At 42.6% G+C, this 13,048-nt stretch overlaps 3 protein-coding genes across 6 annotated transcripts; 1 reads left to right on the top strand and 2 right to left on the bottom strand.

The window, feature by feature from the left end:
* The first annotated feature begins 22 nt into the window (after positions 1-22).
* LOC114362440 (WD repeat-containing protein 78) lies at positions 23-2,685 on the top strand. 2 transcript variants are annotated; one of them, XM_028317853.1, is made up of 2 exons: positions 23-147; positions 523-2,685. In XM_028317853.1, exon 2 carries the CDS (start codon positions 527-529, stop codon positions 2,606-2,608), a length of 2,082 nt encoding a protein of 693 aa, XP_028173654.1. In that variant the 5' UTR covers positions 23-147; positions 523-526; the 3' UTR covers positions 2,609-2,685. The 2 variants fall into 2 exon arrangements, with proteins under 2 accessions (XP_028173654.1, XP_028173653.1); XM_028317852.1 differs by having other exon boundaries at positions 23-2,685.
* Positions 2,686-2,771: 86 nt separating this feature from the next.
* Rbsn-5 (Rabenosyn-5) lies at positions 2,772-8,617 on the bottom strand. Of its 3 annotated transcripts, none has more exons than XM_028317857.1 (7): positions 8,066-8,617; positions 7,830-7,977; positions 7,423-7,643; positions 6,448-6,642; positions 4,337-4,468; positions 3,832-3,951; positions 2,776-2,951 (listed from the first exon to the last, which is right to left on the bottom strand). In XM_028317857.1, exons 1-7 carry the CDS (start codon positions 8,489-8,491, stop codon positions 2,877-2,879), a joined length of 1,317 nt encoding a protein of 438 aa, XP_028173658.1. In that variant the 5' UTR covers positions 8,492-8,617; the 3' UTR covers positions 2,776-2,876. The 3 variants fall into 3 exon arrangements, with proteins under 3 accessions (XP_028173657.1, XP_028173658.1, XP_028173659.1); XM_028317858.1 differs by lacking the exon at positions 3,832-3,951 and adding an exon at positions 3,439-3,566 and having other exon boundaries at positions 4,345-4,468; XM_028317856.1 differs by lacking the exon at positions 3,832-3,951 and having other exon boundaries at positions 2,772-2,951; positions 4,217-4,468.
* A 570-nt stretch (positions 8,618-9,187) lies between these two features.
* LOC114362439 (tetratricopeptide repeat protein 27-like) lies at positions 9,188-12,533 on the bottom strand (the record flags this gene model as incomplete). The annotated part of the gene is made up of 6 exons (XM_028317851.1): positions 9,188-9,458; positions 9,678-9,825; positions 10,597-10,778; positions 11,311-11,497; positions 12,100-12,274; positions 12,385-12,533. Coding segments are annotated over 6 exons (1,108 nt in total), but the record flags the coding sequence as incomplete, so codon positions are not given.
* Between the last annotated feature and the right edge of the window lie 515 nt (positions 12,534-13,048).

Raw genomic sequence — 13,048 nt, 5'->3', positions numbered from 1 at the left:
CAAGAATCGCAAGTCGTGAGCATTTCTTTGCTGGATGCAAATTACTACGAGAAGCCGTACTCTCGGCCCCAGCGGATGTGCGCTTGGCTAGGCAAGGGAAGCCGCGAGGCGCGACGAGTGTGCGATATGCACTGAACTTCGGAACCGGTAATCATTGCATGGTACTCGACCACCATAATCGCAGAAAATTATATTTGCAACCTCTTTGTGGCAATTTGTCTTCATACACGGGAAAATGACACTGAACAGGCGCGATTTTGTCAAATGTCACAAACTTCAATGTCAGTAAAAACGTAAACTGTGTGTTTTTATGCAAAATATTTATTTTCTATTTATTCGCTAATAGGATATGCCCAGGTAATTAATTTGCTTATTTGCATTAACTTTAGCAGTAATCATGGCTGTTCAAGCGTCCGCTACAGACGCGGTGCATGCAGGTGGAGATGCCACCACTTCAGTGTTCGAGGTGTCTCGAATTAGTTTCGTGGAAGACTCATCCTCGAAAAGCAAATGCACATTTAGTTTTATGGAAAAGCGGCAAATTTACCGCGTAATCGTGGACGGCGTTGACGCCACGCCTGACAACATCGTCGATATCGACTTCGTGACCATGGAAGACACTTTCTCACACGCAGCTTTCGAAAGCAAGCCGCGGAGAAAAAGCGATCTAGCGCTCAAGGAGTCCAAGTCCAAGTCAAAGTCTTCCGCCGACATGGGAATGAAAGTTTACGCGACCACCATCTCCCTTGACGACATCTACATCGATCACACATACAACACTGAGGAAGGGTTCATACCCGATGACATCGACTTAGAAATTGCACCTTCAGCATTCTATTTGCCTAAAGAAAAACCAATCATGTCTTATCCACCGGAGGTATTGATTGTGCTAAGAGAAACAGAAACAATTCTATTATTTGAACTGCCAACTTCTTCATACGAAAAAGGGACTACTGAGGCGAACATCGTCGAAGAGGAAAATGAATATTACCAATATATTACTGTGGGAAAGGGCAGAAATAGGAAAATGGTCATTGAAGAAACTCAGACCAAAGAATGTGTCACACAGACCCGTCACACCCTAGCTACGAGACCTCAGAAGAAAAATGCAATATCTTTCGCTTCTATGTGGGACATGCATGACACTTACGCTAAGCTAGCCAAAATAAAGCCTAAAGAGGAACCTGATGAAATGGTTTTATATCAATCTGCTGAGCCAACCCTTTTGCGTAAAAAGAAACAGAAAGTTTCCGAAGACACAGACGAGAGAAAAGGAAAAACATTTGAAGAAATAGCACCAACTTCTGAATTTTTAGACGCGGTCCTCTTGACTGAACGGGTCCTTGCCACATTGGAGTATTCTGGTGAACAAAAGAAGTTCCGAGGGCTCATACAGATAGATCCCCTCTCCTTAGACTTGGTGTATATTTACACAATGAAACCGTTATGGACGCTCGAGTGTGAAGATACTGCAGGTCGTCCAATTACAAGCATATCATTTAATCCCAGAAATGAAAACATATTAGCAGTGGGACATGGAAAATTTGCTCACGCTGAATGTTTCAACGGCATCGTTGCAGTTTGGTGCACAAAAAACCCTTGCAAACCTGAAAGGGTCTACACTTTCGATGATCCTCTTACTTCTGTTGCTTTTTCAGAAAGAAATCCAAATTGGTTGGCGTGTGGGTTCGCGAATGGGGACGTGCTGATTTTAGACATAACTTCATATCCGGTTAAGAAAATTGCTCAGAGTAAGAGAGACACAAATCCTTGCTTTGAACCGATTTGGGTGACAGACTGGCGCGCAGCAGAGAACAACACCGAATTCGTGATGACCGCTTGCCAGGACGGGAGGTTGAACAAGTTCACGAGCACTAAGACTCACGACTTCATTTGCACTCCTATGATGCGGATATCTACAGTGGAAGGCAAAATGAAAGGCTTGGAAACGGCTAAAACTTGCTTGAAGGTCGATGTTCCTATCACGAGGTACCCTGCAGCTCTGTGTATGAAATGGCATCCATCAATCGATCACGTTTACTATGTGGGGACGGACGAAGGGTGCATTCACAAATGCTCAACGCATTATTTGAACCAGCACATGGAAGTTTTTAGAGCGCACGCTGGCCCAGTATACAGCATGGAATTTTCGCCTTTTATGAGAACGTTGCTGGTGTCCTGCGGGGCTGATAATGCCGTGAGGCTTTGGCTCGAAGGCATGGATGACGTCATAATGACGTTGAACTGCCCGGCTGCAGTTTATGGGGTGGCTTTTTGTCCAATAAACTCCACGGTTCTCATTTCGATAAGCGGGAATGTCTTGTCCATTTGGGATCTGCGTCGTAAGACTCATATGCCGTGCGCCGAGTACTCATTCCCAAATAATGTGGTGCTGACGTACATAAAGTTTTCCGCGTCGGGTGACAATGTGTTTGTGGGAGACACGACAGGGCGAATACATACGTTCCATCTCGAGGATACTCCTATACCGCCATTTTATCAAAGAAAACTACTCGATGAGGCTATCAAGAAAGCTCTCTGTACCAGACCACAGATGCTGAAGCAACTAGACAAGCTGGAGAAGTTTAGAGAAAAGTATGCCAAATAATGAATTTAAAAATCTAGTCATTGAGAACTTTAAATCCAATGTAAATATTTCCTAGTTATTGTATTTTTTATGCTGTATCGTTGGGCGTATTGATGGAGATCAAAATGATGAATATAGTATTATTTATAAACTTGTTTATTACTTAAACTATGGAGGTAAAAATTCAATTAACAGGTATGTAAAGCTATACTTATGTAAATAAAAACAAATGCCATAAGTAAATATTTAAAAAATATTTGCTAAAGCTTACATTATAATCTTGAAATGACTAGGATTTGCTTGAGAGTTTCTGGAATTGATATTCTTTTTTCAGTTCTTTCAAATTCGCTTCTAATATCGCCACCTAGAAAAAAAGGAAAGTTTTAATGAATTGTACTAATAATGATGTAAATTCTATCAACTACTACAATAATTAGGTTTATACAATCAAGGCTTTCCATAAGAATATACATTCGTCGATAAACACAAACTTCTGATATCATAAAATGATTTAACCCTAAAGCAATGAGAACATAGCTACTGCTGAACATAGGCCTCCCCCAATGCTTTCCATGCTGCTATGATGTCGTTGGTCCACCTTGTGGGTGGAAGTCCTACGCTGCGTTTTCCGGTACGCGGCCTCCACTCCAGAACCTTGCTCCAGAACATTAACTTGCTATGCCAGTTACAGTTAAGATGTTTTCCAGTGTGTATACCAACCAGCAAGGGGTCGTCATCGTCCGAGCTGGGCCCTGCCTCCAGGACTGGCTCACATTATGCGTTCTCACTCCATCTGCATTACCTGCTTTACTTGGGCCTCAAAGGACACTAATTGAAGGATGAATACCAACCTCTTCAAACCTAAGCTCCTTCCTGGCTTCCTTGATGTATCCCCTTATAATATTCATCTGCTCCAACAAGGGATCATCGTCGTCGTGTTGGTTGTTGTCAGCGCCTGAGCTAGGCCCCGCCTCCAAAACTGGTTCACGCGCCATGCGCTCGCGCTCCATTTGTATCATCACTAATTTAATACCAACCTCTTCAAACCTAAGCTCCTTCCTGGCTTCCTTGATGTATCCTCTGATAATATTCATCTGCTCCAACAAGGGATCATCGTCGTCATGTTGGTTGTTATCCGCCCCCGAGCTAGGTCCCGCCTCCAAAACTGGTTCACGCGCCATTCCTTCGCGCTCCATTTGTATCTATCACTAATTTAATACTCTAATAATAGTATGAATACCAACCTCTTCAAACCTAAGCTCCTTCCTGGCTTCTTTAATGTACCCTCTGATAATATTCATCTGCTCCAACAAGGGGTCGTCATCATCGTGTTGGTTGTTATCCGCCCCCGAGCTAGGTCCCGCCTCCAAAACTGGTTCACGCGCCATTCGCTCGCGCTCCATTTGTATCTATCACTAATTGAATACCAACCTCTTCAAACCTAAGCTCCTTCCTGGCTTCCTTGATGTATCCTCTGATAATATTCATCTGCTCCAACAAGGGATCATCGTCGTCATGTTGGTTGTTATCCGCCCCCGAGCTAGGCCCCGCCTCCAAAACTGGTTCACGCGCCATTCGCTCACGCTCCACCTGTATCTGGTACCAACTTACTCAAGAGTGAATACCAACCTCTTCAAACCTAAGCTCCCTCCTGGCTTCTTTAATGTACCCTCTGATAATATTCATCTGCTCCAACAAGGGATCATCGTCGTCGTGTTGGTTGTTATCCGCCCCCGAGCTAGGTCCCGCTTCCAAAACTGGTTCACGCGCCATTCGTTCGCGCTCCATTTGTATCTGCCGCTCGGCTCTCTCGTAGCGCTGACGGCGGACTTGCTCCACTTGGGCTTCGGTTGGAAGCTTGCGGAGGGAGAGGAGCTCCTCCTGTTGAGAGAGGATATATTTGGTTAGATTAAAAGTTATATTGATGAATTTCAAAAATTTCGTGATGTCGAGGTATAAAGTTATTAAGAAAAAAAAATCTGATACTACGATGACCTACGGGACGAAAAGTAACCTTTTACACGTTACTTGGCAAGGCAAGGTATATTATAGGAAGCGTGATGTAGGTAGAGAAAACGGGCTTCAAATGGAGACCTTGGCAAATCTAGTAAAGGAAAAATCTATGGATCGACGATATCAAAAAGCTAGCAGTGGCTAGATATAAAAAACAGGAGACTTGCCCATTTTCACCATCAATCCCTAATTTTTAAGTGACCCCTATGTAAACAAAATTCCTGTTAATTATTACCATAGGGGTCATTATTAATTAGGGATTGATGGTGAAAACGGGCATATGCTTTGTTGTGACGTGCCTTAGGGGAGCCATATCCAGTACAGTATGGATGATTATGAAATGAAAAAAAAATATTGTCAGACTGGGGTTCATAATCGTGTTAGTAACAATTTTCACTTAGCCTATATTAGTAAGATACAAAGGAGACGTGCAAGCTGAGCCAGCGCCCCAGCAGCGGCGAGTCCCACTGGTAAGCCAATGCCCTCAGGATGCCATTTGTACTGCCGCACAGTGTTTTAAAATCACTTGGAAGCGGACATTTTTTGGTGAATAGATGACATGATTTAACAAGTAAATCTAAGTAAATTCCTAAAAGAAACCCGGGGTCTATCTTCAACAGCTTTCGAGAAAAAAATTTTTTAATTCGGCTTATTTTGTGTGTTTTAAAATACGTTTTTTTGTTTATCTGTTCTTTATTTGAAGTTGTAACACAATTGACTTAAGTGAGTGATAAAGCACACAATTTCCCTTTTTTTGAGCTATACATCACATTCTAAAGCTTTGTAGATCCGGAGAAATTATAAAAAAACTGATTTTTGGTTTTTAATTTTTTAAATTTAAGTTGTACATTTTGAGCAATAACGAATTATTGCATGTTATAAAAGACCTTTTATTTTACTCACGAAAAAAAAATCACCGAATTTTGAGAACATACTTTTGAGAAATTTGCATTTGAAATTTCGTGTTAAGCAACGCCTTCCGAAAAACTCTTGGCAAAAACAAACTTTTGTCATTGCTAATACGCAATCTCATTTGTAGTGGAGAATCACAACTTTGATCTCCATTTGTCCATCCAGTGCGGACTGAAGTACGTAATAGAACAAATTAGTAACCCTAAACACTGCCTGCCTTGCACTAAATTGACCAGTACAATATCGTCAGACAATATTTTAATAGCAATGACGAAAGTTTGTGTTTGCCAAGAGCTTTTCAGAAGGCGTTGCATAACACGAAATTTCAAATGCAAATTTCTCAAAAGTATGTTCTCAAAATTCGGTGATTTTTTTTTCGTGAGTAAAATAAAAGGTCTTTTATAACATGCAATAATTCGTTATTGCTCAAAATGTACAACTTAGATTTAAAAAATTAAAAACCAAAAATCAGTTTTTTTATAATTTCTCCGGATCTACAAAGCTTTAGAATGTGATATATAGCTCAAAAAAAGGGAAATTGTGTGCTTTATTACTCACATAAGTCAATTGTGTTACAACTTCAACAAAAGAACAGATAAACCAAAAAACGTATTTTAACACACACAAAATAAGCCAAATTAAATTTTTTTTTTCTCGAAAGCTGTTGAAGATAGACCCCGGGTTTCTTTTAAGAATTTACTTAGATTTACTTGTTAAATCATGTCATCTATTCACCAAAAAATGTCCGCTTTCAAGTGATTTTAAAAGACTGTGTGCCGCGGAGACGCTCTAGGAGCGATGCGCTCCGCTTCCGGATTATCGCGATTATGATTATGAGCTTCAAGGATTACTTACACATCAATTAGCAAGCAGTGTCTTCGAAATGAGAGCATTCTTTACTAAAATGGCGGGTCAAAAGCTCCATTAAAACATACCTTAATATAATGAGCTGCCGCCTGCCTAATAGAGTTTTGCAACCGCGCCTGGCGGGTGGCGGGGGCGGCGGGGTGGGCGGCGATCTGCTTGCTCAGCAGGTCAATGCCCTCGGCCAGCTTGCCGATGCGCCCGCGCATCGCGTTGACGTCCGTCAGGTTGTACGTCGTCTCGCCGTCGAAGAGGCTTTGACACATCTGGAAGAATGGACTGGTTTGTAAATGACCATTCAGACTGGTTGAAAGATATATTAAAAATTATAGTAGTACCAACTTTTACAATCATATACCATTACTAAAGCCTGGTCCGTGAGTACGTAGAATCCCGTCCAATGACCCCAAGCTGCCCATCCTTGTCGCTCGCACGTAATTATGTTGCTGTCGCGCTCGCACACTCACTGCGGTCGCGCGTCGCACAGTCGCGACAGCAATATAATTACGCGCGAGCGATAAGGATGGGTAGCTTGGGGTCATTGGACGGGATTCTACGTGCTCACGGACCAGGCTTTAGCAACGCACACTGATCAGACTTTTGTCTTGAGACACTGTGGTATTTTGAACGTGAGTATATGCAGGACCGGTCGTTATGAAATCCTTGGCGTCTAAGCATTTCTCCAGTAGTGGACGTTATTTGGCTGAAATGATTATGTCAACCAACTCTTGCTAGATGCAGAATTGGTGAAAGATGATGTGATTAGCCCACCATGCATTAATTTCTTGGTCTCAGTTATGTCAGATACTACAAAATATTATAACACTGTAGACAGTAGATAGGAAACTGACTTAGTAAGATAGCATACTTTTCAAATCCAATATTTGCGTTTAAAATAATAGACACCTAAATCACAATTTTTCAACTAAAGGTGGTATGATATGGCAATGAAAATAATTTATTGTTCCTTGTATAATTTCTATTATTTTTCTTGGAGTAAAGAACAAGTAAAGTTATTATTCAGCAAAACATGTTAGTAAGTATACCTTTTCATACATAGCCACAGCTGGTCTAGCCTGTTCCATGAGACTCCTCATCTGCTCATACGCAGTAACTAGAATGGTCTTGGCATTCCGGCTGTCTTGCACTTGTTTGCGGAGCTCTACGAGGTTGTAGCAGTGCTCACAGAGGCGTAAACCTGTCTTCTCTAGCGTTTCTTGGTCTGTTACTTCAGTGTTTTTTGGTGCTGATGGGTCTACTATTGCCTCTGTAAAGTAATACATAAAATCATTAGAACATTTTAAACTATGTTACTTCACTTTTAGTTTGATAAATAAAAAGAAATATGAGATCAAAAACATTTTGCATGGAATAGCAGCATCAACCATAAATGAAATCAAAACTAAATGGCAAAAAATATTGCAGAATTTGTTGTTAAAAGACTATGACTTACTTGCAATACTTAAATCTAAGAATATCGAACAATCATGGCATAATATTGAGCCACAAAGTCTGCAGTGATGTTTTCGTCTTGTAATGTTAAATGCTTTTGCACAATTTGGGCACAGTTTCACAGAGCTGCCGTCTAGCCATGGAACAACCTGAAATAATATAATTTTAAGATTGCATCATCATTATTCATTATAGAACCAGATTAAAGGATAAACATCGCAACAGTGATGAACTTACGTCTTGTTCATGGTGTCTCCTCAAGTTTTGATCAGTGGGCATGTTACACACCAGCTTATCCAGTCTTATTAGTAGTTTATTAGTCTCAGTAGCATATCTCTCCAGCCTCGCCGAGCGGACTGCCTTGAAATAATCCGTGGAACTGCGTGATACACCTACCACTTGCTCTTCAGAATGGTAGTATGCCTGCTCCTGGTAATTCAACTTCAGGGCCCTATCAAAGGTCTCCTTCAAGTCACTCTCGTCATTATTCAATATTATCTTCTTCGCCTTCCCAAATATATCCTTCAGAGACTTCAGAACATCCTGCTCCTCCGAATGAAGGCTCTCAAAGTGGCTCGTGAGTTGCGAAGCAGATTTCAAGTCAGCCTTGCAAATTGGACACAGGAAACCCTCCAGAATCTCATCGTCGTTCGCAGTTGCCATTATGGTGGAGTAGTTTTCTAACTGTACATAGTAATTAAGGCGTAATTTGTATTAATTAAAAGAGAAAATCACGACGATAACAACACCTCCCTTTCCCAGTGATTAATGAATGCGTTTAGTTTTGACAAACGTAGTGTTAGCTGTTTTCACATCGTTGAAGTTTCATTTCAGGTAATAATAATAATTTACAATTTTATTTCTAGTTAATTAGCACGTTCATTTTAAATCTTGATTTCGTTATTATGAATATTGAGAAAATTCATCAAAATAATTAATGTTTTTCTAGGCTTGTGAATGAAAGCCAAGCTGTTACGAAACGCAAACTGTCAAAACTTTTTGACTTTTACTGTCACTTTGACATTAATATTTTTCTAAATAAAGGCAAAGGACTGTTAGCCAGGCAAAGCCATTGGCCATTAGACAGAATAATAAAGGACTTAGATTGTGCAGCTTCTTTGTGAATTACAATTATTCCATTCATGTCTACATTGTATTGAAGATTATTTTAAAGGTCTAATCTCTGGGTAAAAAGCGGGTCCAGACGGGTGTAATGTTAACACGAATTCTACGTGTGACGGCACTACGAGCATTACATGAACCTAAGTAAAGTGCTGCTGCCCATACTATTTCCATTACATTACACGTTACACCCATCTAGACCCGGCCTAAATGACAAGAAATGAAATAAAAACACAATTTACTACATAATTGATTTCATATATTCCGTGATTTCATTGAAAAGCTTCGTCAACTCCTCCAAGGGCTCCTTGGTCTGCGGCCAGTCCTGTTTCTCCGCGGCCCGGATGACGGCCTGGCCGGTGAGCCGAGCTGAAGACAACTGCTGGTCGCACTGCGCCTTATCTTTGTCTTCGGCCTCCTGTCGGGCCTTCAGACTGTAGTCGAGAAGATTCTGGGCGAGCTCTATCACTCTATTGCACGTGTCTGGGCTGTTCGACCAGTTGCCATTCTGAAAATAAAAAGCGCTTGTTTTTTATTTTCTCACTGACCATTCATACCGAGGGGCGTGGCTTATGTAGTCAAAATACAAACAACGTCTCAAGATAGACAAAATTATGAAGTTTCTCGTTTTAGATGCAAAACTTGAATCATTGGAAATTAAAGTCATTCAACAGAACCAGGATAAAACAATATTATAACCACTTTATGCATCTATTTCAACATATACCTGCGTATAGCCGCGATAAGCTTTCAGAAGTCGTTGCGCTTTCAGCAAATATGTCGGACTGATGTCGGAGTACAACTGCCATATCTCCGGCTTGTTTGGGGTCAGAGAGGTGATCCTGCCGAACAGCTCCAGTATTTGTTTCCGTAACCTGCAAACAAAAGTTTAGATAAGAATCGTAATCAATGTGCTACATTTCAGTAGGCGTGGCTATTGATAGACACGCTTACGTATCGTGTTTTCTCTTTCACTCTAAGCAAAAATCTGTTCGTTCGTTTAAAAAACAGGACGTTCACTGTGGACAAAGGCTTTTAAACAACTGGTCCTGCCCGCATCCATTAGCTTTTTTTATGGGACAACAGGCAAACGGAACTCCTGATGGTAGGTGATTACCGCCGCCCATAGACACCCGCAGCCTCGGGGGAGTTACAGGTGCGTTTTCGGATTTTAAAGTGTTAGTACGCTCTCTTCTTGGAAGATTGCTTCCAGCGACCTTTATAAAGTCCGGTAGCCGAGCACGTAGAATTTTATCCAATAACCCCAAGCTAACCCTATAGTCTGGTCTATGAGCACGTAGAATTTTGTCCAATGACCCCAAGCTATCCATCCTTATCGCACGCGCCTAATTATATTGCTATCGCGACTGTACGACGGGCGCCCGCAGTAAGTGTGCGAGCGCGACAGCTACATAATTACGCGCGAGCGATAAGGATAGGTAGCTGGGGTCATTGGACAAAATTCTACCGTGCTCACAGACCGGGCTTTAGTAATTATATTGCTGTCGCACTCGCACACTCACTGCGGCCGCCCGTCGCACAGTCGCGAATATAATTACGCGCGAGCGATAAGGATGGGTAGCTTGGGGTCATTGGACGAAATTCTACGTGCTCGGCGACCGGACTTTAGCTAGCGTCTTAGGTACCTGGTGGCGCTGTGTCCATCGGCGTCTGCTCCCGTGCTCGCGTGCAGGGCGGCGCGCACCAACAGCGCCAGCACCTCAACGTCGTGGAACTTGCCCAGCAGGTCGGCCAGGCGGTGCACGCCGCGTACTACGTCATCCAAGTGGCCGGTATCCATGCTCACTGTTACTACGTTCTCCCACAGCTGTGGAAAATAACAGCGCTTAGATCACAATTCCATTGAGAAGTAAACTGCTAATCTGTGCAGTTAGGAAAATCTGCTAACCACACAATCGCTAGTATCGAAATGAGACGGTGCGAGCGGTGCCCAGACACAGAAAGCAGATCGCGGGGGAAAAAGAAAAGGCCTGACAGAAAACAAGGGCATAGTTATAGAAGCTTGTACCAAGCGTGTAAAAGGCTAGTTATGACATTGAGTCACATATCTGGTAAACTTTTTTTTTCTTTTATGTATTTTCTGCCCTATGGCAATCTGTTCGAAAACGATAAGCCACTTCTTTGGCTGGAGCTACATGTCCTGAGTTTTATGTTGTCTTCGAGAGCCAATCAATTGTTGAACTTTCCAGTAAACCCTCTTCCTGACTCAGTCTATCGGGTAAACTTGCCTTCACAACTTTGGAGCATAGAAGGCATTGACAGAATTTGGGTAATCCGGCAATGTAATGAATATCAAGACGACAGATGAGCCTCTAAAAAGTCAGGATTTATATTCTTACCTTCCAGTTATCATAGTTGAATCTCAGCGCCTCCATAAGTGCTCTGTACGCACGCTGCTTGTCGCCCTGGTTCACGTACACCTTGGCCAAGTTGTTCCACGCCTCGAAGCTGTTCGGCTGGAGGTAGGTGTAGCGACGGTACGCTGATGCCGAGGTCTCCCATTGCTCTGTTTGAAGCGCAGCGAATCTGGACACGTAAGAGCACTAGTTGGAAATAGATACAAAGGAGAGAACAGCGATGCTACTCTACTAAGAGGGACGAAAAACGTCAAAGCGAAAATATCGTTAAATGCTAGAGATTAAAGTACGGCCAACGAGAAGCGATACAAAAGGTCGATTCGACTTTCGAATTGACAATCTATTTTGTCTCTTCCCATCTTGTGTATTTGTCGTAATGTCTCGTTCTCCCGCCAAAATATGTCAAAGTCAAACCCTTAGGCTGGGTTGCACCATCTTACTTTAACTTTGACAAACGTCAAGAATCTGTCAAATTCCATACATAAAGCACCGGTTATCGTCATAGTTACCGTTAGAGATAGGTGGTGCAACCCACCCCTACTATTCCAAATAACAATGACATTGGGTTTGTTTTACATTTGGTATCGCTTCTCGTTGGCCGTACTTTACCGATACCGTTGGCCGATTTCGTAGCACTGCAATTATCTGTAGCAGTACAAAGAGTATACAAAAATATCTGTAGCACTGCAATTTCGCGTAGCAGTCCAAGTGAATATTATTGCAAAATATGTAGTAGTACAATATTCGTAGCACTGTGTTCGTAGCACTCACCCGAGTCGTAGCCACACGCTCTCCTGTATAGAGTTGATGGCTACAGACGCCTCGTAGTGCGGGATACACTCGCGGTAGCGCTTATGGTCGAACAGGAAGTTGCCCCAATGGCGCTGGGCCCGACTGCTCTTGTGGTTGGAGAAGTCCCACGCTTTTTCGTAGCATGAAACGTCGTCTGAGAAAATGGAAAATGAAATTAAAAATAAGCACAACATTATGACATCACCTTGAAAATAAATTGTTGTTAAATGGGTTATGGAGTAAAAGGATTAAAAAAGTATTTACCTGTGGCATCACCCAGAAGGCAGTACAGTTTCACAGTTGGGTTTATCTCTATTTGCTGCTGTATCACTTCTGCTGCCTGGAAAATAAGAATAAAAAAATTTGGTACACACTGGTTCGATTTCAGGGTGTGGCAAGCAAATTTTTGGAAATCTTTGAATGCAGTTCTTTTTCTTTTCAAAAATAAAGGAATGTTTTCTTTGAGTAAAATTTTCTATCTACAGTATTAAGAGTACTTTCTCTCCAGGTGGCATTACAAAATTCCACCCTGTATAAAATATGTCCAGTTTCAAGTCGCCCTCTTCTCAGAGCGACTGCAGCCGTCAACGGAGCGGTGGGTGTGCGAGCGAGACAGCCTCTCGGACCTCTCGGCCGGAGGTTATAAATATAAGCGGCCTCCTCGCGGGCTATCTCCCCTATCCGTCCCCCGGACACGGCCTGAGCCGAGGTCCGAGCCTACCGTGGCGCCCTCAGGCCGCGTCCGTAGTCCCCTCGATCGGGCCCACTAGAGTGAGCCCGCCGTAGGCTGGACTTTGGTCCAACACCGCGGTGGGCAACCCTCTAGTTGGGTTAGGTTAGGTTAGGCCGACGCGGACGAGCCCACACTCGGCCTCGTCGGCACGCGCACCGACGATCGCCAAACGGCTAGAGTACCTTCTGTACTCGC

Source organism: Ostrinia furnacalis, unplaced genomic scaffold, assembly GCF_004193835.3.
Source record: "Ostrinia furnacalis isolate ACB-3 unplaced genomic scaffold, ASM419383v2 OfSCF6505, whole genome shotgun sequence".
Classification (NCBI taxonomy): Eukaryota; Metazoa; Arthropoda; class Insecta; order Lepidoptera; family Crambidae; genus Ostrinia; species Ostrinia furnacalis.
Note: the sequence above shows the minus strand (reverse complement) of the source record. Positions and strands in the feature narration are given on the sequence as shown.

Bases quoted from the DNA above. Each gene is read 5' to 3' on its own strand.
- LOC114362440 (XM_028317852.1), top strand. From the start codon at position 398: ATGGCTGTTCAAGCGTCCGCTACAGACGCGGTGCATGCAGGTGGAGAT.
- Rbsn-5 (XM_028317856.1), bottom strand. From the start codon at position 8,491: ATGGCAACTGCGAACGACGATGAGATTCTGGAGGGTTTCCTGTGTCCA. The intron at 6,643-7,422 runs GTATACTTACTA...CCATTCTTCCAG, and splicing joins CTGTGGCTATGTATGAAAAG to ATGTGTCAAAGCCTCTTCGA. The intron at 4,469-6,447 runs GTATGTTTTAAT...CTCTCTCAACAG, and splicing joins CGGCAGCTCATTATATTAAG to GAGGAGCTCCTCTCCCTCCG.